This window comes from Amblyraja radiata, chromosome 7 (genome assembly GCF_010909765.2).
Source record: "Amblyraja radiata isolate CabotCenter1 chromosome 7, sAmbRad1.1.pri, whole genome shotgun sequence".
Taxonomy (NCBI): domain Eukaryota; kingdom Metazoa; phylum Chordata; class Chondrichthyes; order Rajiformes; family Rajidae; genus Amblyraja; species Amblyraja radiata.
The window spans coordinates 12,652,716-12,674,556 of record NC_045962.1 but is presented as its reverse complement, the minus strand read 5'-3'; the positions used below and the strand labels follow the sequence as shown (position 1 = coordinate 12,674,556).

The 21,841-nt window shown below is 39.8% G+C and overlaps 1 protein-coding gene across 1 annotated transcript in view; it reads right to left on the bottom strand.

Annotated features, from left to right (window-relative positions):
• The window catches only part of dnah7 (dynein axonemal heavy chain 7), a 234,157-nt gene that overhangs the window by 104,774 nt on the left and 107,542 nt on the right, over window positions 1–21,841 (bottom strand). The window contains exons 34-38 of the mRNA XM_033023735.1: window positions 19,671–19,892; window positions 14,992–15,189; window positions 13,302–13,457; window positions 7,181–7,349; window positions 381–507 (exon numbers count right to left, since the gene is read on the bottom strand). Of these exons, the coding sequence (XP_032879626.1) occupies window positions 381–507; window positions 7,181–7,349; window positions 13,302–13,457; window positions 14,992–15,189; window positions 19,671–19,892 (872 nt within the window). The remainder of the gene's footprint in view (window positions 1–380; window positions 508–7,180; window positions 7,350–13,301; window positions 13,458–14,991; window positions 15,190–19,670; window positions 19,893–21,841) is intronic.

Below are 21,841 nucleotides of genomic sequence, written 5' to 3'. Positions count from 1 at the left end.
TCTCCCTCTCTAGATGCACCTGCGAGTTGGATGCTATGCGTAAATGGATAGGGCGGGGATGGGGGTAAAAGGAGCGAATGAATAATATTAATATAATATCAAGGGGGGTGGTTAGCGTGTGTGTGTGTGGGGGTGGAAGATTGCAACCTTCACATGGTCTGTTTCGACGAATGCAATCAACCCAGCGTGCACAATCAAATAAGATCAAATAGAACAAGTTGTCCTACAACTTTAGGCTGTGCACGCCATACGCAAGAAGATGAAGATGAAGCCCCCCCCCCCACCCCCGCAACTAGACACTTGGTCTAGTGTCATTTAAAAGTGAGTGGAACATTCCCTAGTTCATATCAACATTTAAGTCTTAGACTGATCCAATATACCTTGAGTGAAATTGCCAGTGCAGGATCCTAGAGAAGATTATGTGCATAGAATTGTCATCAAACTCATTAATAGTCACAGTGTTAAAGTGCCTCATGAATCGTGGAGTAATTGGGTTCCGACCACCACCTAAGAACAAAATAATTTATTTAATAACACCAAACAATTCATACAAAAAAAAACAAAAAGTGACTCTCTATGCTTTTTTTCTGAGACTTTTGTGACTGTCTTCACATGATACAAAGTTCTATATGAGATGTCATTACTATCCCCAAACTGATATTGGCTTGATAGCTTCACCCGACAAACCTGGAGGAATCGTGGTGTGCAGAATGGAAGAAATTTGTACCCTTCTTTAGTCAGAGGGTAGTTAATCTGTGGAACTCATTGCCACAGAGGGCTGTGGAGGCCAAGTCAGTGAATATTTTTAAGGCAGAGGCAAATTCTTGATTAGAATGGATGCCAAGTGTTACGGGAAGAAGGCAGGAAAATGGGATTGGGAGGCAGACATCAGCCATGATTGAATGGCGGAGTAGACTCGATGGGCCGAATGGCCTAATTCTACTCCTATAATTTGTGTACATGAACCTGTATTGCAAGACAGAGGGGTGACAAAAGGATGGCTTCATAACTGAGATCGTATAACCTCGATGGGGCATGGATTCTGTTCAGGAAAATTGTGTACAGTGACTCTACAATGATATAACTATCTCAATATGCCTCATTCAGTCTCTCCACTGCACCACTCTTTCTCGTGCAGATACATGGATTCCTCTGTCTTCTTCACCGCCCATCTTTGCAGCCACCACTGGCATTCACTTTCACCTTGAGTGCAAGTACCAAGCCTTCCCTCATTCACCAAAGAAAATACTTCCATGAACCACTAAGTGGGACAGGGGCATAAGGCATCAGGTTAAATATGGGCACGAGAACCTCCTGTTGAGTCCTGCCAGCTGTCTTCTAACATTATGTAATTGAAAGTCATTGAAAGATACGGGGCAAGTTGAAAAAATGCTTATGTAAGACCCCACCAAGTGTGGCAATAAACCTCACTGTCAGCTATTTTCATATTCCATGTATAAATATTAAAAACTATGCTTCACTTTGAGCAAGAGAGTCAGCCCAGAATTTGACTTTGCATTTAGGCAAGTTCCCGCTGGATATATGAGTGAAGCTTGAAATTCAGCACATTAGCAGAGTCTCATTTAGAACCCCTGAACCTCCCAGTTGTAGTTCACTGCTGCGACAATTATTCCTCTACAATTGATGATGGCACCTTATCATTTTTCAACTTTATCAACGCTATTTTTACAGTCAGGTTTTATTTGAAATTGCTCTATGTGTTATTGATGACAAAAGTGCACACTGCTCCTGATATTCATTTGTGACAGAGAGTGAATCCACTCAATTCGCCATGAAAATGACACTTGTGGATCTCGGGTAGCCCGGCATACACTTGCAAACTCACTTTCAGGCTGGGAAATACAGGGATGGCGTGCTGACATTTTCAGCTAGTCTATGGCCAGTTCTCACGGTGCGACCTGAAGCAAGATGTCACTCGAGTGAAGTGGTCGTGGTCCAGCACGAGTTCCGCACGATAAAGAGTTCACACGATAAAGAGTTCCCACGGTACTCGGCATTTCTGTTATTTGTGCGAGTGATTTGTCCGTCTCCCGACCTTTCCCGTTAATCTTGAATGAACATCGTGGACTGTAGTGTTGTTAATCACGTGGCACAAATGATGTTACTTTTTTTTCACACACTATATTGGGTTTTTTCACCCGAGCTCTTTAATGAGCTGAAGAATAATCTGTTTTTTTTTAGACAAATGTTGTTTGGTGTGATGCACCTTCTCTCAATATGTGCAAGAAGTCGTCTTTTTATTTTGTCAAATAGGAATAAAGACTGTGTCTCACATTGACCGTGATGATTGTCTTATTTTATTATCTACTGAGAGGTGAAACTTTCAGTCTGAAGAAGGCTCTCGACCCGAAACGCCACCCGTTCCTTCTCTCCAGAGATGCTGCCTGTCCCGCTGAGTTGCTCCAAGCAACTGGTGTCTATCTTCAAAGGACTGACCACCGGACTGGATGTCGGGGCTGGCGTGTTGCGTTTCACAGACCGAACTGTCCAATTAATAGTAACAGATGGGCACTCCCTCTCAACCACATTCTCTTGCCTTCTCCCGATAATCTCCTGACAGCCGCACTAATCAGGAATGTATCTATCTCTGCCCCTATTCTTCACCCTTTTGACAGTAGCTTTGTATTATTGGAGACGCGGGAGACAGTGGATGCTGGAATACTGAGCAAAACACGAAGTGCTGGAGGAATTCGGTGCATTTGTGTTTAAGAAGGAACTGCAGATGCTGGAAAATCGAAGGTACACAATAATGCTGGAGAAACTCAGCGGGTGCAGCAGCATCTATGGAACGAAGGAAATAGGCAACGTTTCGGGCCGAAACGTTGCCTATTTCCTTCGTTCCATAGATGCTGCTGCACCCGCTGAGTTTCTCCAGCATTTGTGTGTGGGGGTGGGAGTTGGGGGGAGGGGGGGGGAGAGATAAGGCAGCCTGAAGAAAGGGTCGCCTGTCCATTTCCCTCCGTAGATGCTGCCTGGCCCGCGGAGTTCCTCCAGTCTTAGAAACTGCTTTAGACAAAAAGAGACACAAACTGCTGGAGTAAAATAGCTCAGCAAGTGAGGTACCTGAACACTCAAAAATGAAAAAGAATGAAAATGTGATTATTTCACCTCCCTTCAACTATTTTGTGTTTCAGCATGAGAGGGATTATAACATTAGAGACATTCATCTTGTAGTGATGTGTTAATGAAGAATTGCAGACATCAATCTGATAGTAAAAAATATATTTATTTAACAATGAGGTAAAACAAGCACTGACAATCAAACTGCTCAGTTACTCACCGTTCGCAGGGGTTCCCACGGTACCCGCAAGAATTATTACGGATATCGCACGGGCCACTGCGTTCAAACAATGTTGCAACGCTCACCAAAAAGTGCTCTAGGCGCTCTTGGAGAAATTCAAAAATGCTTGAATTTTCTCCCGACCTTACCAAGTCACACGACTACCTGCCGTTAGCGCCACGGAGGTCCTCGGTGGTCCACGAATGCCGTACTGCTATCGCAGAAGGTTCCCACGGTGTTAAATCTTGTTAAGTCTTGCTTCAGGTCGCACAGTGAGAAAGCCCTTTAAAGGGTTGCATCAGGCAAGAAACTGGTAAGAAACTGTCCCTGAATCTGGAGGTGTGTGTTTTCACACTTCTGTACCAATTGCCTGATGGGAGCAGAGAGAAGAGGGAGTGGCCAGGGTGTGACTCATCCTTGATTATGCTGCTGACCTTGCCGAGGCAGCGTGAGGTGTAAATTGAATTGAATTGAATCCTTTATTTGTCATTCAGACCTTTCGGTCTGAACGAAATGCTGTTGCCTGCAGCCATACATGTAATAATAACAAAACACAATAAACACAAATTAACATCCACCACAGTGAGTTCACCAAACACGTCCTCACTGTGATGGAGGCAAAAGTCTTAGAGTTACTGTCTCTTCCCTCCTCTTCTCCCTCTGCGCCGAGGCGATACCCCACCGGGCGATGGCATCAGTCCCGCGGTTCAAGCTCCGCGGCCCGCGGGTGGTCGAAGCTGCCCGCAGCTGTTGCAACGGGTGCTCCGGGAAACAGGCACCAGCCTGTGACCTGCGAGCTCCCGACATTGTCCTCCACTGGCCCGCGGCCGAGCCCCGGATCCAGGTCGCCGCCGCCAGAACGCCGCCTCAGCCGCCGTAGCACCGTCTCCGCCCCGCACCGGGCCGCCCACAAGGCAGCGTCTCAGATCCGCACCGGGCTGCCCCCATGGGAGCACCTTCCAGCCGGGAGCCGGTCCGCCCACACGGCAGCGTGTCAAGGGACGGGAGGGTGGTTTGTGTGAAGGTCTGGGCTGCATACACAATACACTGCAATTTCTTGTGGTCGTGGATGGAGCTGATCCCAAAGCAAGCTGTGATGCATCCTGATAAAATGCTTTCTCCGGTGCATCTGGATAAAATGCTTTTTCCGGTGCACTTGGTGGGAGTTGTTATGGACAAGCCGAACTTCATAAGCCTTCTAAGGAAGTAGCAGGTGGGACTTACTGAATAATGCCTTTCTTTTCCCTGACCCTCTTGACTGTCCCAATATCCTTCAAGCCAATACAGGAAAACTCAACGCTACAATGAAATGGTTTTCAAAACACCAAAAAAAGAACTGGAATTTAAGAAACTATCGTAAAAGTGAGAGTATACCAAGAAACATCTAATAATAGACCAATAGCCTGAAAGCACAACTAATGAAAATCGAGACAATTGCAAATTTGGAAATAGAAATAGAAAATGAAGAAAACACTCAGCAGTTTTGTGGAAAGAGAAACAGAGAAATCTTTCAGGTTGCTTCAGGAGTACTCTATGCAGTTCTGCATCTAGGAATGAAGCTATTAAGCTAGAAGCATGCAGAGAGGATTCACAAGGACGTTACTGTGACTGGGGGGGACTTAAGTTATAAGGAGAGGCTGAAGAATCCAGAACTGCTTGTATGGGAGTGTAGGAGGATAGGGAGTTACTTTATAGACTCATGTAAAATTATGAGGTGGATGGTCACGGACGTTTTCCCAGGGTTGGGGAGCCTGTAACTATAGGGCAGAGATTTAAGATGAGAAGGGAAAGATTTAAAAAGGACTTGAGGGTCAACCTTTTTAAACAGAGGGTGGTGGGTATATGGAATGACCTGCCAGTGGAAACTGCAGAGGCAGGGACAATTACAATTTAAAATGACACTCGACCAAGTGCAGACCCGTTGGGTCTGTTCCCCAATGCACGTTTGCGGGAGGGAGGGGGGGGCGGGGCGGCATGCGGCATCACACATACTAATCACCCCCACACACACACTAACTACCCCCCTTGATATTATATTAATATTATTCATTTGCTCCTTTTACCCCATAACCGCCCTATCCAGTGACGGAGAGGGAGAGGGAGAGGGAGATCTGAGGATAGTGAAAAGCAACAGGGGGACCAGCCGATCGTGGCTTTCACCAGCCTGACAGAGCTGGGCCGGGGACAGACAATCGCCCCATGTGACGGGTAGAGAGAAAAGATCCTATAGCGGTATAGGATATTTGGTAGAGAGGAGAGGGGAGAGAGGGAGAAAGGATAGGGGAGGAGGTGAGAAGAGGAGGGGGGTGGGGGTTGAGGAGATCCGGGCGAGTGAGTGGGCTGTCAAATGAGGAGAGAGAGAGAAGCGGCTTCTGACTCTGGAAACCCACAGCTGGAATGAGCGCGCAGGTGGGCGGGGCTTCTCGATCTGCGCCGACAGTGAGTAGCAGGTTCAGCACGTGAGGCGCCGCTGCCCAGAGATCTGCAGAACAAAGATCCTATAGCAGAACGGAGCTGTAGAATCTTTGTTCTGCAGAACTTTCTTGATCTTTCTGCGCCTTTAATCCACAGCGGCGGGGCCAGGAGGCAGGTGAGTGTGAATTGGTGGGCATGTGGGCATTGTGACGTCGGTAGCTGGAAAGCGGCGATTATATTTCAAAAAGTTCGTTTTGTGAACAACTTTATTCAAAATCTGGGGAAATAATTGACCGAATTCAGAGAGGAGTGCATATATGAAATCATGTTAAATCCCAACCGAGATCGTTAAAATCTCCGTGTTTTCGCGTCTGGTTTCCGAGGAGATACGTTTCAAAGACACACACATACACACACACACGCACACGCACACACACGCACACGCACACGCACACACACACACGACAAATGCTATACGAGACTCGGAGGTTGGTGACACTTTGTTAGAACTAGGAAAAAGAGAAGCAAATTTGTACTCTCACTTGAAATGTTAAAATTGCTTCTCTTTCCACATATGCCATTGACCTATCGACCAAATGTTTCCTGTATTTTCTATAATTACAACATCAATTAATTTGTATGTTGTGCACATATATACTGTGTCTACTACTTACTAAGGTTTGCTGTGTTTTGAATTGCTGAACAGATTTTTCACCTATTCAAAGCACAGCAAACACCCACAGTCTTCCTCAGCCCAAGAAGTCCCCTGTATTCACATTATTTGGGGAGAAAAGATCACTTGCTTGTATTAATTGTCTGTCAATTCCATCTACAGTTGTCAGAGTCCCACATGGTTATACTGGGGACTTTTATCCAGTATTCCTTTTTAACTACTTTTATTTCAATTACCTCAGATAGGGAAATTCTGATCTTTCATAGCATGTTGGGATAAAGTTCTTCCATACATTTACATTAGTTTAGTTTAGTTATACAGCGCGGAAACAGACCCCTTGGCCCACCAGGTCCGCGCTGACCAGTGATCGCCACATATTAACACTTTCCTACACACACTAGGGCCATTTTTATTTTTTACATTTACCAAGGCAATTAACCTACATGCCTGTACGTCTTTGGCGTGTGGGAGGAAACCGAAGATCTTGGAGAAAACCCACGCAGGTCATGTGGAGAATGTACAAACTCCGTACATACAGTACCCGTAGTCGGGATCGAACCCTGATCTCCGGCACTGCATTCGCTGTAAGGCAGCAACTCTACCTCTGCGCCACAGTGCCGCAATTAATAAAGGATCTAGCTACCAACCATAGATGAATGAAACTCTACAACTGCCAAACGTCAGTATTTTTACGGCTAGTTCTTACATTCATAATTTTTGTGCTCTCTGTCACGATTTACATTATGGTTCATTCCTAAATCCCTGGAACATCTATTCCCAAAGCAACTCACCAGGAGGTCCCATCGCACACATAATTTGGATGTCCACAAGTTTGATCATGGTGCAATCCTTTAGATCGTACCAGTTCCAATGATCTAACCATTGACGGAGAAGCTCAACTGGTGGCTGAGCACCGTAGACTTCACGCTGGGGCATGTTCACATCATCCACAAACACAACCTGGAAAATATCAAAGTACAGAGTTAATGCGAAATGTAGCACTTTTTTAGGGTCAATTTATGAAGACGCTATAAATTGTGGATTTATTTATAAAGATTTATAGAGATAGAAAATATGTCAAATAGTGCCACATTTTGCTGAGCTAAGGGTAGGAATGTGAAGTAAAATCCAATCAGTTTCAGTTTAGTTTATTCTCACGTGTACCGAGGAACTTGTTGCATGCTATCCAGTCAGCGGAAAGACAATACATGATTACAATTGAGGCTTTGAATGCAATTGGGCAGTCCATGCAGTCATAGGAAATTATAACACAGTTATAATGATCCTGACGTCCTGTGCTGTCCGTGTGGAGTTTGCATATTCTCCCTGCGATCAGGGCGGCACAGTGGCGCAGAGGTAGAGTGAAAGTCTTTTGTTTGCATGCTATCCCGTCAAACCATAATGCCCATTACTATACATTGGGTCTTTTTACCTCATCTTCCCTTTCCTGCACTCTCCTCAATTGTTTTCATATCTAAGAATGTATTTGTTGATCTTCATCTTGAATATACCTATTGACTTTACATTCATAGCTCTCGAGTAGAGAAATCCAAAAATTCGCTGCTCACTGGGTTTAAGAAATGTTGGCTGTCCAAAATGGCTGACCCCTTATTTTGAGAGATGATTCCATGATCCAAACACTGCAGCCAGGGAAACATTAACTCCACATCTATCCTGTCAAGTCCCATCAAGATTACAAACGCTTCAGTGAAATAATTAGCACCTTTCATTATCTTCAATTTAATAGCTCTGAATTAAATTGTTATTCTGGGAGCCTGGCCATATTTCACCTTGAACGAAAAGCTCAAAGTTTAACCCCTTAGTACCTGCTTGTATGGTAGTTAACCCCTTGGTACCTGCTTGTATGGTGTTGGTACCTGCTTGTATGGTAGTTAAAGAATGGGATATTATGTAAGAATCCTGGGTGGATATATATGGTAAAGTTTAGATTAGGTTAAGATTAGATAAATTGGAAAGACATATATACTTATATAATCGTGTATATGTTGTGTTTTATATTTGTTTTTTTACTTATTATGTCTTTTCCTGATTTCTTTCGACTTTCACTGGTGCTGGTTTGATAAATTCATATAAGAAAAGACAGAATATGAAACAGTATGTAACTTTTTATGAGGCTCTACCAAGGGGGAGGAGCTCAATGGATAACAACATCACGGAGGTCTATAATTTTTTTGCCATCATCGATGGCTATTCGTCTTTAAGGTATCTTTTCTTAGATACCTTAATAGCACTTTTTTATTTTTAAGCACAATCAAGATCTTTATTTGTTTATTTTTTTTGTAATTAATTGTATATCACATTTTTTCTTTCTTTTTTTAAGGCACTTTACATGAAGGAGATGCAATATAAATCTAATAACTTGGGATGACCACCCAACTCCCAGAATTCTGAGGTATTTGGTTGCAGCATTTGATCCAGGAATACTATCTTGATTTACAATGCAAGACGATAGACAAATAAAGAATGGAGGAATTACATTCTGTAGTTGGAATATAAGGGGTGCCAACGAACCAATTAACAGGGGTAACATTTTTGCCCAACTAAAATCTTTGAAAAGCGACATAATGTTTTTGCAGGAAACGCACATGAAACAACAAACACAAATGAGATTAAAGGTGAAGTGGATAGACCAAACATACTACTCCTCATTTACTTCTAAATCTAGAGGTACGGCTATTCTTATTCGAAAAGGTATACCTTTTAAATTAAAGAATACTATATCAGATAAAGAGGGAAGGTATATTATAGTTTCGGGAGAAATTTATGCAACCCCACTAACTATGATAAATATTTACGCTCCGAATTTTGACAACCCCCCATTTTTTGATAAAATTATAGATATAATATCAGAGATTAATTACCAAAATGTGATAATAGTGTTTTAAAACTGTGTTTTAGATTCATATCTAGATAAATCAGCAAAACAAAGGAGGAGTAATTTAAAATCTAAGACTAGTGAACTTCTAAATACATATATAAAAAATACTAATATAATAGATGTATGGAGATCTGCTAATCCAGTTGGAAGGGAATACTCGTTTTACTCTTCGGTACATAAAACTTATTCAAGAATTGTTTATTTTTTAGTGGATATGAAATTAATGCCATATACAATCAATCCAACATACCACATTAGTAGTATCACTCGGATCACTCTCCGTTGACATTTTCAGTAAATTTTGAGGGAATGCCGGGTAAAAAATCTTTTAGGAGGTTTAATAGACATATTTTAAATGACTTACAAGGCTATCAATATTTAAAACAACAAATGAAACTTCTTTTTGATACTAATGATACACCAGGTACCTCGCCTTCTTTATTACGGGAAACTTTTAAGGCATTTATTAGAGGAATTATAATTTCATATCAAAGTTTTCAAAATAAAAAGAATAAGACAGAACAAATGTTGTTAGAACAAGAAATCAGACAGTTAGAGTTAGATAATGCTGAAGATTCCACGACAGATAAACACAATAAGATAATATTACTGAAATTTAAACTTAATCGAATTTTATCGGCAAGAGTAATAAGTCTATTCCAAATTACAAAACAGGAACATTTTGAGTTTGGTGACAAACCACATAAGCTTTTAGCTCGTCAATTGAAAAAACAAGAAAAGGAAAATACTATAACTAAAATTAAATCAGAGAAAGGTGAATTACTAATACTACCTAAAGATATTAATAATAGATTTGCTCAATTTTACCAAAATTTATACACATCTAAAATTAAAATAGAAGATAGTAAAATTAAAAAAAATTTAGATAACTGTAATCTTCCAAAACTGGACCTTTTGGAACAAGAGGAACTTGGAGCTCAAATTACAATCAAAGAAATAGATGAAACAATAAAATCGTTGAAAAATGGCAAGACACCGGGACCAGATGGTTTTAGTAATGAATTTTATAAAAAAGTTCCATGAGATAACGACCCCTTATTTATTTAATTTATACTCCCACGCTTTTAAAGAAAACAAACTACCTGAAACATTAACAGAATCAACTATTACGCTTATTCCAAAAAAAGATAAAGATTTAAAAGATCCGGGCTCATACAGAGCTAAATCACTTTTAAATACAGACCAGAAAATCTTAGCAAAGACTTTAGCAAGAAGATTAAGCAAATATATTAGTAAATTGATAAACCCTGATCAAACGGGGTTTATACCCAAAAGATACTCATTTAATTATTTGAGACGCCTGTTTAATATAATGTACTCGCATAAAGTAGAGGAAGAAGATATATCAATTATTTCTTTGGATGCAGAGAAAGCATTTGATCAGGTAGAGTGGCAATACTTATATAAAGTACTGCAAAAATTTAACATGGGAGAGAATTTTATAACATGGGTAAAATTATTGTATGATAAACCGATGGCAAGAATTTTAACTAACAACATGTTATCTCAAAAATTTCAACTATCAAGGGGTAATAGGCAGGGATGTGCGTTATCACCCCTGCTATTTGCCCTTATGATAGAACCTCTGGCTGAAAGTATAAGAATTCATCCGAATATTCAGGGCTATAATACTAGGGATATCTCATTATATGCAGACGATATACTTTTATATATTACAAAGTCACAAACGAGCATACCAAATTTATTAAATTTAATAGAGGAATTCGGGTCTTTTTCTGGATATAGAATAAACTGGAATAAAAGTGAAATCATGACATTAAAACCTCAAGAACCTACACACTTATTGAAGTTCCCCTTTAAAATCGCAACAGAAAAATTTAAATACTTGGGTATTCAGATTACTAGAAAATATAAAGCATTATTCAACGCTAATTTTATACCTTTATTAAATAAACTTAATACGCTGATTAAATTTTGGAAAACACTTCCTTTATCATTATTAGGTAGAATAAATGCAATAAAAATGATCTTCCTACCACAATTACTATACCTATTTCAGTCTATATACCGGTATATATACCAAAATATATATTTTTTAAATTAGACTAAGATTACTAATTTTATTTGGGACTATAGATCACATAGAATTACAAAAAAACACTTATGTAAACCAAAAGAGGTCGGGGGACTTTCACTTCCGAGTTTTATGTATTATTACTGGGCAGTGCATATTAAGAATATAATTTATTGGCTGGATAGTTCTAACCAACAGACAGAATGGATAAAAATGGAGAAAGAGGATTGTCATCCTTGTAATATAGGAACGATCCTCTCCTCCCCGAAAAAACTGAACAACACAATATATAAGAAGAACCCAATTATATATGGTACAATAAGAATTTGGAAACATATAAAATTATCTTTAAAATTAAGAAATTTATCATTGTTAATACCAATAGCGAATAACCCTTTATTTAAACCATCTCTTATTGATAAAACATACAACCAATGGGAAAGTCTCGGAATTAGAATCGGGGATATGTACGAAATGGGAAACCTACTATCATTCCAACAACTACAATTAAAATTTAAACTGAAAAACAACCAATATTTTAAATATCTTCAGAATTGCGATTTCATGAAAAATATATACAAGGATATCAAAAAATAACTCCTGAATTATTGGAAGCAATGAATATTGAAGCTGACACAAAAATTAATATCATATTTATATAATAGTATTCTAAATATAGACCTACCATCGACAGAGGTACTTAGAGAAGAGTGGGAACGGGAACTAATGATAAAAATTACGAAGGTTACATGGGAAAAGTACTTGATATATATTCACAAATGTTCGATTAATATGAGACATAATCTAATTCAATTTAAAATTTTACATAGATTATATTATTCAAAAACAAGATTGAACAAATTTTATCCAAATATATCCCCTATTTGTGATAAATGTCTATCCCAAAACGCAACTATAACACACTCCTTAGTTTCCTGCATAAAACTTTATAGATTTTGGAGTGATATTTTCGAAATATTTACAAAATTATTCAAGATCAGAATGGAACCTAATACTGAAATGATTATATTTGCAGTAATGGAAGATGGGAATAAATTGAACACATCTCAAAATTTATTTTTTAACTATGGTTTAATAATAGCAAAAAAATTAATACTTAAATTTTGGAAAAATACATCAATACCAACGCTTAAAATGTGGATTGCAAGTATGTTGGACACCGCACATCTTGAGGAAATGCAATTCCTCCTAATGGATAAATCAGACCAATTCATAACGAGTTGGTCTCCATTTGTCGTCGTTTTGGAATCATATGGTGCAACACAATTGTAAAAACTAACTGTTTCAGGAATGGACGAAGGTTGGTCAAGATTATAAACAATGATCTCCTTAAACTCTTTTTTTAAATTTTTTTTTATGTCTTATTCTCTTTTTTCTATTTTCTTTTTCTCAACTTTCTTCACTCATTCGTCTTTCTTCTTTTTCTTCACACACTATATATCTCACGCTTTTCTATCCTTTACTACCTAATTTAGTTTTCTTATTCTAATCTTTCTTTAATATAACAAAAAAAATAAGAAGCTGTACATAAAATGTATTATGAAAATATATATTAGGCGCTTTGATGCCATATGATTGTACTTACTTCTAATAAAATAAAATATTAAAAAAAAAAATAATAATAGCTCTGAAAACTGTTCTCTTCCACTTCTCCTTCAATCCACTATTTAAAGACCATGATTATGCCCAAATGTTTCTCCCATTTCTCATTACAATTTTATTTTTAAATGTTCTGGTAAATTACCTTAGATCATTTTACTGCATTAAACATATTATACAGTATAAGCCTCTGCTGTTGTTTATTTTACATTGACATGGATTTTTGATGTTGAATAAGAACTTGAATTTAGCAAATTCAGGAAATAAAAGCTGGAATTTATTAACGTCTTAAATCTTACGAATTTATTGGCGAATATGATAAGTAATATTTTTGTACCATTTTTTTGCCCAAAGGTGGACCGTAAAGTCCTTTTCTTCTTTTGTCCAGCTTAGACATGATAATGTTCTGAGTTTGCGCTGCAGTGGTTTGAGCTGAAAAGTTTATCAGCAATGGTTTGTAAATGTCTTTTTTCAGATGATTTAGTAGGAAATCCTGAAAAAAAAAATAGAAAGCATGTTATTCCATAACACATGCGCGTAAATGCCATTCTTTGATTCTTTAGACGCAAATTTGCTTTAAATTCTATTGCAAATGACTGGCAAACATTGTTAGCATGACTTGTATAACTCAGTAATGTATGCACTGCAATTGCAGACTAGAGTTATGGGAATTTACCAAAGGTGTTCAAAATCATTAAGCATCTTGATAGAGTAAATGAGGAGAAATTACCCCATTCAGAGATGGGTCAGAAAAAGAAGACAAATATCGACAAAATAAGTAGTGAGGAGAAAGTTTTTTGGGTTTATTTAACACAACAACTTGCAACAATCTGGAATTTTAGTTTAGTTTAGAGATGCAGCGCGGAAACAGGCCCTTCGGCCACCGAGTCTGCGCCGACCAGTGATCCCTGTGTATTAACACTATCCTACACACACTGGGGACAATTTACATTTACACCAAGCCAATTAACCTACAAACCTGTACCTCTTTGGAGTGTGGGAGGAAACAAAAGATCTGGGAGAATGGTCAAGGGGGGAAACGTACAAAGTTCAAACAGACGGCACCCGTAGTCGGGATCGAACCCGGGTCTCTGGCACTGTAAGCGCTGTTAGGCAGCAACTCGACCGCTGAGCCACCGTGCCACCCTATTTACCACAAAGTGGGGTAGCAGATTCAATAATTTTCATAAGAGCTTAAGTATTTGAGGGGAGGGGATTTGCAAAGATGATAAAAGAGCAGGGCGTAGGACTAGTCGAATGACAATTCCGAAGAGCCAATACAAATAACCCCCTTCCCGATTGTAAACTCCTGGGATTTGATTAATTAAAAAATCCATACACACAGAAAGGGTTTAATCAGATAAAACGGTAACATTATTGTTGGCTTTGTACTACCATCTGAGGTGTATTTCCAGATTTTCTTTTCCGAGCACAGACATTAAAAAAATTATATGGAAGAGACTTGAGTAACTGGTTTCAACTGCTGTGATTTAACTCTGTCCACTTTCCTTTCACATTTAAACCCATTGCCTGTCCCAGCTGCCAGCAAAGATTATTTTGTGTTCCCAGGATTGCCTTATACTTCTATAACTTCTATAACTACAACAATGAATGTTAATCAAGATATACTGAAACAAAACAACTTAGTCTGAAGAAGGGTTTCGGCCCGAAACGTCGCCTATTTCCTTCACTCCATAGATGCTGCTGCACCCGCTGAGTTTCCCCAGCAATTTTGTGTACCTTCGATATTCCAGCATCTGCAGTTCCCTTTTGAACAACTTAGTTCTGTATTCTTTTCAATGCCTGTGCTGATATAACTGCCAGCACAGTTACATTGCACCTCTCCTTTCCAATAAGGCAAGTGCAACTTAATTTCCTTCAACAAAAAAAGCAACCTAATAATAACATTTTCTAAAATAAATGAATTTTGGGCATTCATTTTAATATTGGTAACATTAGTAAATGCTTAGCCAGCCTCTTAATCTGGTCAATTGTATTTTCTTACACATCAACTATAAAGCACTTACAATGATGTAGACACTTTTCCCTGTTCCAGTTGGGCCCACAAATATCGATGGCTTCTGGTGTGTTGTCAAAAGTTTCATCAGTTTCATGTAGCGAACTGTATCCTTGGTTGGAACGATAATTTCATTGAACTCGACATCCTTTGGAATGGGGGGAGCAGTAGCCAATGTATCTGTCCACGGTTCCCATCTCCCTGATCCCTAACAATGAAAGACGAACAAGTTAAAACTAAATTAAATACATAGAAACATAGAAAATAGGTGCAGGAGTAGGCCATTTGGCCCTTCGAGCCAGCACCGCCATTCAGTATGATCATGACTGATCATCCAAAATCAGTTCCTGCTTTCTCTCCATATCCCTTAATTCCATTAGCCATCATAGCTATATCGAACTCTCTTTTGAATACATCCAGTGAAGCCTCCACTGCCTTCTGTAGCAGAGAATTCCACAGATTCACAACTTTCTGGGTGAAAACGTTTTTTTCTCATCTCAGTCCTAAATGGCCTACTCCTTATTCTTAAACTGTGACCCCTAGTTCTGGATACCCTCAACATGGGGAACATTTTTCTGCATCTCGCCTGGCCAATCCCTTAAGCATTTTATATGTTTCTATAAGATACCCTCTCATCCTTCTAAAGCCCAGTCGATCCATTCTTTCATCATATGTCAGTCTCACCGTACCGGGACTTAACCTGGTGAACCTACGCTGCACTCCCTCAATAGTAATAATGTCCTTCCTCAAATTAGGAGACCAAAACTGCACATAATCCTCCAGGTGCGGTCTCACCAGGGTCCTGTACAACTGCAGTAGGACCTCCTTGCTCCTAAACTCTAATCCTCTCGCTATGAAGGCCAACATGTCATTAGCTTTCTTCACTGCCTGCTTACTTTCAGTGACTGATGTACAAGGACACCCAAGTCCCGTTGCATCTCCCATTTTCCTAATCTGACACCATTCAGATAATAATCTGCCTTCTTGTTCTTATTCAGTTAAACTTAATACAGTTGATAAGTAATTAGCCAGTAAAAGAACGCTCAAAAGAGGGAGGGGAGGGAGCTGTTTGTAGAAATTACCTAATATTGGAGAATTCAACGCTCATACCGTTGCATGTACATAAACAAATTAACTCTCGCTTCTCTTCTTAGCCGAGATTGGTAACCACATTCAAATTAATGTGCGTGATTTGGATGCACCAGATATGGCTATTGTACATCCAAGGGAACCAATAGGATTGTATCAAACAAATCCTGAGCTTAATACATCATAGAACTGCTACAGGACTCAGCAGTGTTAGTGTGCAAGCATAAATTCTGCAATGTGTTAATACGTATGCTCTAGGGTGCAAGATATTTTTCTCTGAAATTATACATATAGATAGCAACATCAAACCCAACGCTGTTACACATGGGCACCCCCTTTATCTATACAGATTACAGCAAATTGCTGCAATTTCGGTTTTACTAATCATTCCATATCTTAGACCAGAGAGAGGAGAAGGTGATGGACAAACACCCACAAACAGACGGTTTTGGGTCGAGACCCTTCCTCAGTCTGAGGAAGGGTCTCAATCCGAAACATCGGCCATTCCTTCTCTCCAGAGATACAGCCTGTCCCGCTGAGTTACTCCAGCATTTTGCGTCTACCTTCTGCAGTTCTTTCCTACCCACAAACAGAAGGTTCACTGTCTCCAGTCTCCTGTATCATCATCACACATACATATTAAGTTGCAGTTACTTTTATGTAGTTGTGCTGTTGCAGTCATGCAAAGAGTTCCTATAAGGACTGACACCTTTCCTCATGATCATCAAAATAAAGAAGCATCATTTGCAAGGTTCACATGCAACAGAAAATTTAAACGCACCATTCTGGGTTCAAACCACACTGTAACTTTATTTTCATACTATTTCACAACTTTTTTTGCTGGAGTTCGAATTTGCCATTCGTATTTTTTGCAGCACATTTTTTGCAACCCAAAAAGGGTTAAATTCAATTTCTAGGCTCATTTTCGTAAGCATTCAAGATTGTGTACTGCTAATCAGACAAATCGGCTGTCTTTGCTCAGGTGAAAATAATCATTTTTATGGAAAACTGTTTAAAGATTTCTGATTCGCACTAACATATCTCTATCAAAATTACCACTTTGTTATATTTACATATGCTGCCAATCATGAACACAGAGGAAAAACAATTTCTAGTGATCATGGACATATACCGACCGAACAAGCTGTCACTAGCTTCAGTATATCACAAATTTGCAATATTAGCAGACCTAACATAGTTTAGAGATTGCTTTACATTTGTTTTTAACGATCAGAAAACACTCAATAATAGTCCCTCGTTCATCCTTTCCCCAATCCAGAATCACAACTGGATTGCCGTTGCATTTTCTGCCTAATCAGGATTTATGTTCAATGGGCCACTGCCGTATTTTCATAATATTTTCATGCCAGCATAATCCATCCATCCCTATCTTCTAATCCTCTCATATTTCAACATTCTCTTGCTTCAATTCCTCCACGACAACCTGATCTGTTTTTAATCACCAATAAATATCTCCCCACACGAACATAGGAAAATGGAATAGCTTCTATTTAAGGTAGACAAAAATGCTGGAGAAACTCAGCGGGTGAGGCAGCCTCTATGGAGCGAAGGAAATAGGCAACGTTTCGGGTCGAAACCCTTCTTCAGACTTTAGCTTCTATTTAATCTTATTTCCCATCATCCAGAATGTCTAACATGTTCTACAGATGTAATTGTTGTTTTTGATTTAGTATAATATCGTCACTGAGCATGCTCTGGTCTCCTCTTTAATAAGCATCTCCCACGTAAATTAGGAGACCTCTTTACAAAGTATCTCCTTTCAGACACTGGAGGTTCTACTCATTTATCTTCGTCCTATTCTGCCCCTATTTTATGTTATTCTGATGGAAGTATAAGTCCATGAGTGATGACCAAGCTCAATAGTTTCAGGCAATGATACTGGCTTTGTGTTGATATCTCCTCCTGTCCTAACATTAGGCTCTTAGTTATGAGCAAACTGTCTGAGATGCAGGGTAAAAGTCAATTTGGTCAAAGGAATAAATCAAACAAAGTTAAAAGAATGGAATAAATTAAAATTATAGCAATCGCCACCTGTTAAAGTCAAGACAATTCAAGTTCTCCAGATAAAGGTAATTAGTGGAAAATAATTAAGTGTTAATCATGTGCATTAAATATCATAGTGACACAGTGTGGAAATAGGCCCTTCGGATCAACTTGCCCACACCGACCAACATGGCCCAGCAACACTAGTCCCACTTGCATGCATTTGGTCCATATCCCTCCAAACCTGTCCTATCCATTTACCTGTCTAACTGTTTCTTAAATGATGGGATAATCCCAGCCTCAACCACCTCCTCTGCCAGCTTGTTCCATAAACCCAGCACCATTTGTGTGAAAAATGTACCCCTCAGATTCCTATTAAATCTATTCCCCTTCACTTTAAATCTATGTCCTCTGGTCCTCGATTCACCCACTCTGGGCAAGAGAGTGCATCTACCCGATCTATTCCTCTCATGATTTTATACAACTCTATAAAGACCAACCCCTCATCCTTTTGCATTCCAGGGAATAGTCCCAGCCTAGTTAACCTCTCCCTATAGCTCACACCTTCTAGTCCTGGCAACCTCCTGGTAAATCTTCTCTGGATCCTTTCCAGCTTGATAACATCTTTCCTATAACATGGTGCCCAGAACTGAACGTAATACTCTAATTGCGGTCTTTAGAGCCCTACCATTCACCGTGTAGGTCCTGCCCATGTTAGATTTCCCAAAATGCAACTCCTCACATTTCTCTGTATTAAATTCCATCATCCATTCCTCAGCCCAGCTGGCCAATCAATCAAGTTCCTGCTGCAATTTTTCACAAATATCTTCACTATCTGCAAAACCACCCACTTTTGTATCAATCATCAAGTTTAATTTAATTTGGAGATAACCTAATTATCTCCAAATTGGCTAACGATTGTCATTACTTGAAGCCTCATTGTTAAGTTATTGATACGCATGTGTATACTTCTTCTAACCTACTTGTCATTTTGTTACATTAAAAGGAACATAAGGTCTGACGATAATGGTCATTGAGTGATTGAAGAGAATGTTAGAAATTTGTCTGCACACCAATTTCCCATGATCAAATGACACAATTAAGAAGCTAGCACTATGGAAAGGGTGTTAGGGGTTATGGGTGAAGGCAGGAGAATGGTGTTAAGAGGGAAAGATAGATCAGGCACGATTGATCTATCTTTAATAACTCCTATAACTTGTGAAATAAGTGCACATTACCAGGTAGAAGTGCACTGCTTGCCATTGTAGGTAACGTCAAGAATTGTCTGAAGTGAGGACCAGGCAAGTAAACCAGTACCTCATTGTCTCCTCTGGAATTAACCATCCGCCACTTTCCCTATCCCATTACCTTCAGTTCCTCTAATCCCACCTCATGTATCACTACTGAACAGAATGAAAGCTGGTCGCACACGTTCTCTCTGCACTTTTGGCTGATAGAAGTACTTTGGATTAATAAGAATGCAAAGGCAAGAAAAACAGGGAACATTAGAAGGTCACGTATGCTCTAAGAAAGTTTCCAGTAAATTTGTGTGTATGTTCTCCTTGTACTTTCAATTAACAATCTATTTATACATACATCTTTAATGAACAAGTAGTCATAAATTAATCCCTCCTCAGGAATTGGAACAGTGGGAAGTTTTGCTGGAGGATCAACTTGGAGAAATAAATTGTATAATGTTCTTGTGTCTTCAGTAAGCGGCCCATTAGTTATTTCACGGACAAGTTTGTCAAACTTCAATCGATCTTCCTCCATGGACGTAGCACCAACGGACCAGATTAATGAAAATAGAAAAATCCCCTAGTAACATAAAAGCAACAATTTCAGTCCAGTTTCAGTGTAGTTTATTGTCATGTGTATTATTAGAAACATAGCTTATTAGAAACAGAGAAACACAGAAAAATAGGTGCAGGAATAGGCAATTATCGAGCTAGCTCTGCCTTCGAGCTAGCTCCACCATTCAATATGATCATAGCTGATCATCTAAAATCAGTACCCCATTCCTGCTTTTCCCCCATATCTCTTGATTCCTTTAGCCCTTAATCTCTCTCTTATTAGTACATATTTTATAAAATAAAAGCAAAAGTAGTCAAGTTACAGGAAAATTACACTATTCCTCAGCATATGAAATACAAAAAGGATCAAATGTAGGAATAGAGGGTAGAGCTTCTTAACATCTGGACTATAGAGTCAGGAAACTTCTGATTCTTTCATTCAATGAAACAAATACTCACATCTTTGTAAGAAAGTGGTGCAAATATCATGAATATAATTATCCTAATATTAACCATGATGGCTTAGTTAAATATCTAAAACATAACTTTACAATAAAACAAAATAAATAACTCACCTTGGCTTAAAGCAGGTAACAAATTTAATTACAAAAAATATTTCAATCATGCATTGGAGATTTTTATCTACAGTATGTAATTATTTTTAAATATATAATCCTTGTTGCAGTGCACATAATTGACCCAGCACAGGGATGGGATGTGTTTGGTTTGCAGGGTCTGCTGCAGGATCAAACAAGATTGGGTGGGTTAGGCTGTGGGCCGAGATGCTTTTTCGTTTCCTTTTGTGACCCAAATCACGTATCTACCTGTATTTTTACCATATTGTGTAAAATATTATAAAAATCATCCCTGAAACTCGTCAAGAACAAAACCTGCACATATTTTCAAAGTATGAGAAAAACCTCACATTTTCCGAGTAGTAATTGTCCAATCAATGCACGTTTGACATTGCGTCGGACGCCAATTGGCCAATCACATGCTTTGTTTCATGGTAGCTAGGGAGCGAGCACTCTGGGATCATGACTGCCTCCTAATTACATCAAAACAATAGCAAGGTTTCAAAGGAATATAAGGTAATGCTAAACTTGCTGATAATTTTGTTTTACAATTGATTTATCTTTGTAAAGTTATGATGTGAACTGTTAAATAAAAATGATAAATAAAAATGTAAAGCTAGGATTAGGATTAGGATTAGGGTCAGTCGGTCGGTCAATCAGTCGGTCAATCAGTCGGTCGGGCTGTCGGTCAATCAGTCGGTCAATCAGTCGGTCGGGCTGTCGGTCAATCAGTCGGTCAATCAGTCGGTCAATCAGTCGGTCAATCAGTCGGCCAATCAGTCGGTCGGGCTGTCGGTAGGCCGGTGGATGCTGTGAAGGATCGGTCGGGCTGTCGGTAGGCCGATGAGTGCTGTGAAGGACCGGTCGGGCTGTCGGTAGGCCGGTGGATGCTACAAAAGATCGGTCGGGCTGTCGGTAGGCCGATGAGTGCTGTGAAGGACCGGTCGGGCTGTCGGTAGGCCGGTGGATGCTGTGAAGGATCGGTCGGGCTGTCGGTAGGCCGGTGGATGCTGTGAAGGACCGGTCGGGCTGTCGGTAGGCCGGTGGATGCTACAAAGGACCGGTCGGGCTGTCAGCCGGTCGGTGTTGCAGCAAGCGAGCGGGCGGAATGACGGAGCCGGCGCTATGGGCATGCAGGGCAGTGCTGCTCCCCACCATTATCACCATGATGATCCAGAAGGACATGCTGGCCGAGGTGGAAGCGCTGAGCGGCCACATTTACGGAGCCGGCAGCCGGTCCCAAAGCGGCTCCAGCTCCAGCTTTGTGCAGCTCTGGAATGGGGGCGAGTTAGGGTTAGAGTTAAGCATTTTCCACCAGTGGAAGATGCCTTACCCTTCACCCAGCCTGGCACTGCCCCAGTCCCACTATGGTCGTGACCCCCACTCTGCCCATTGGCAG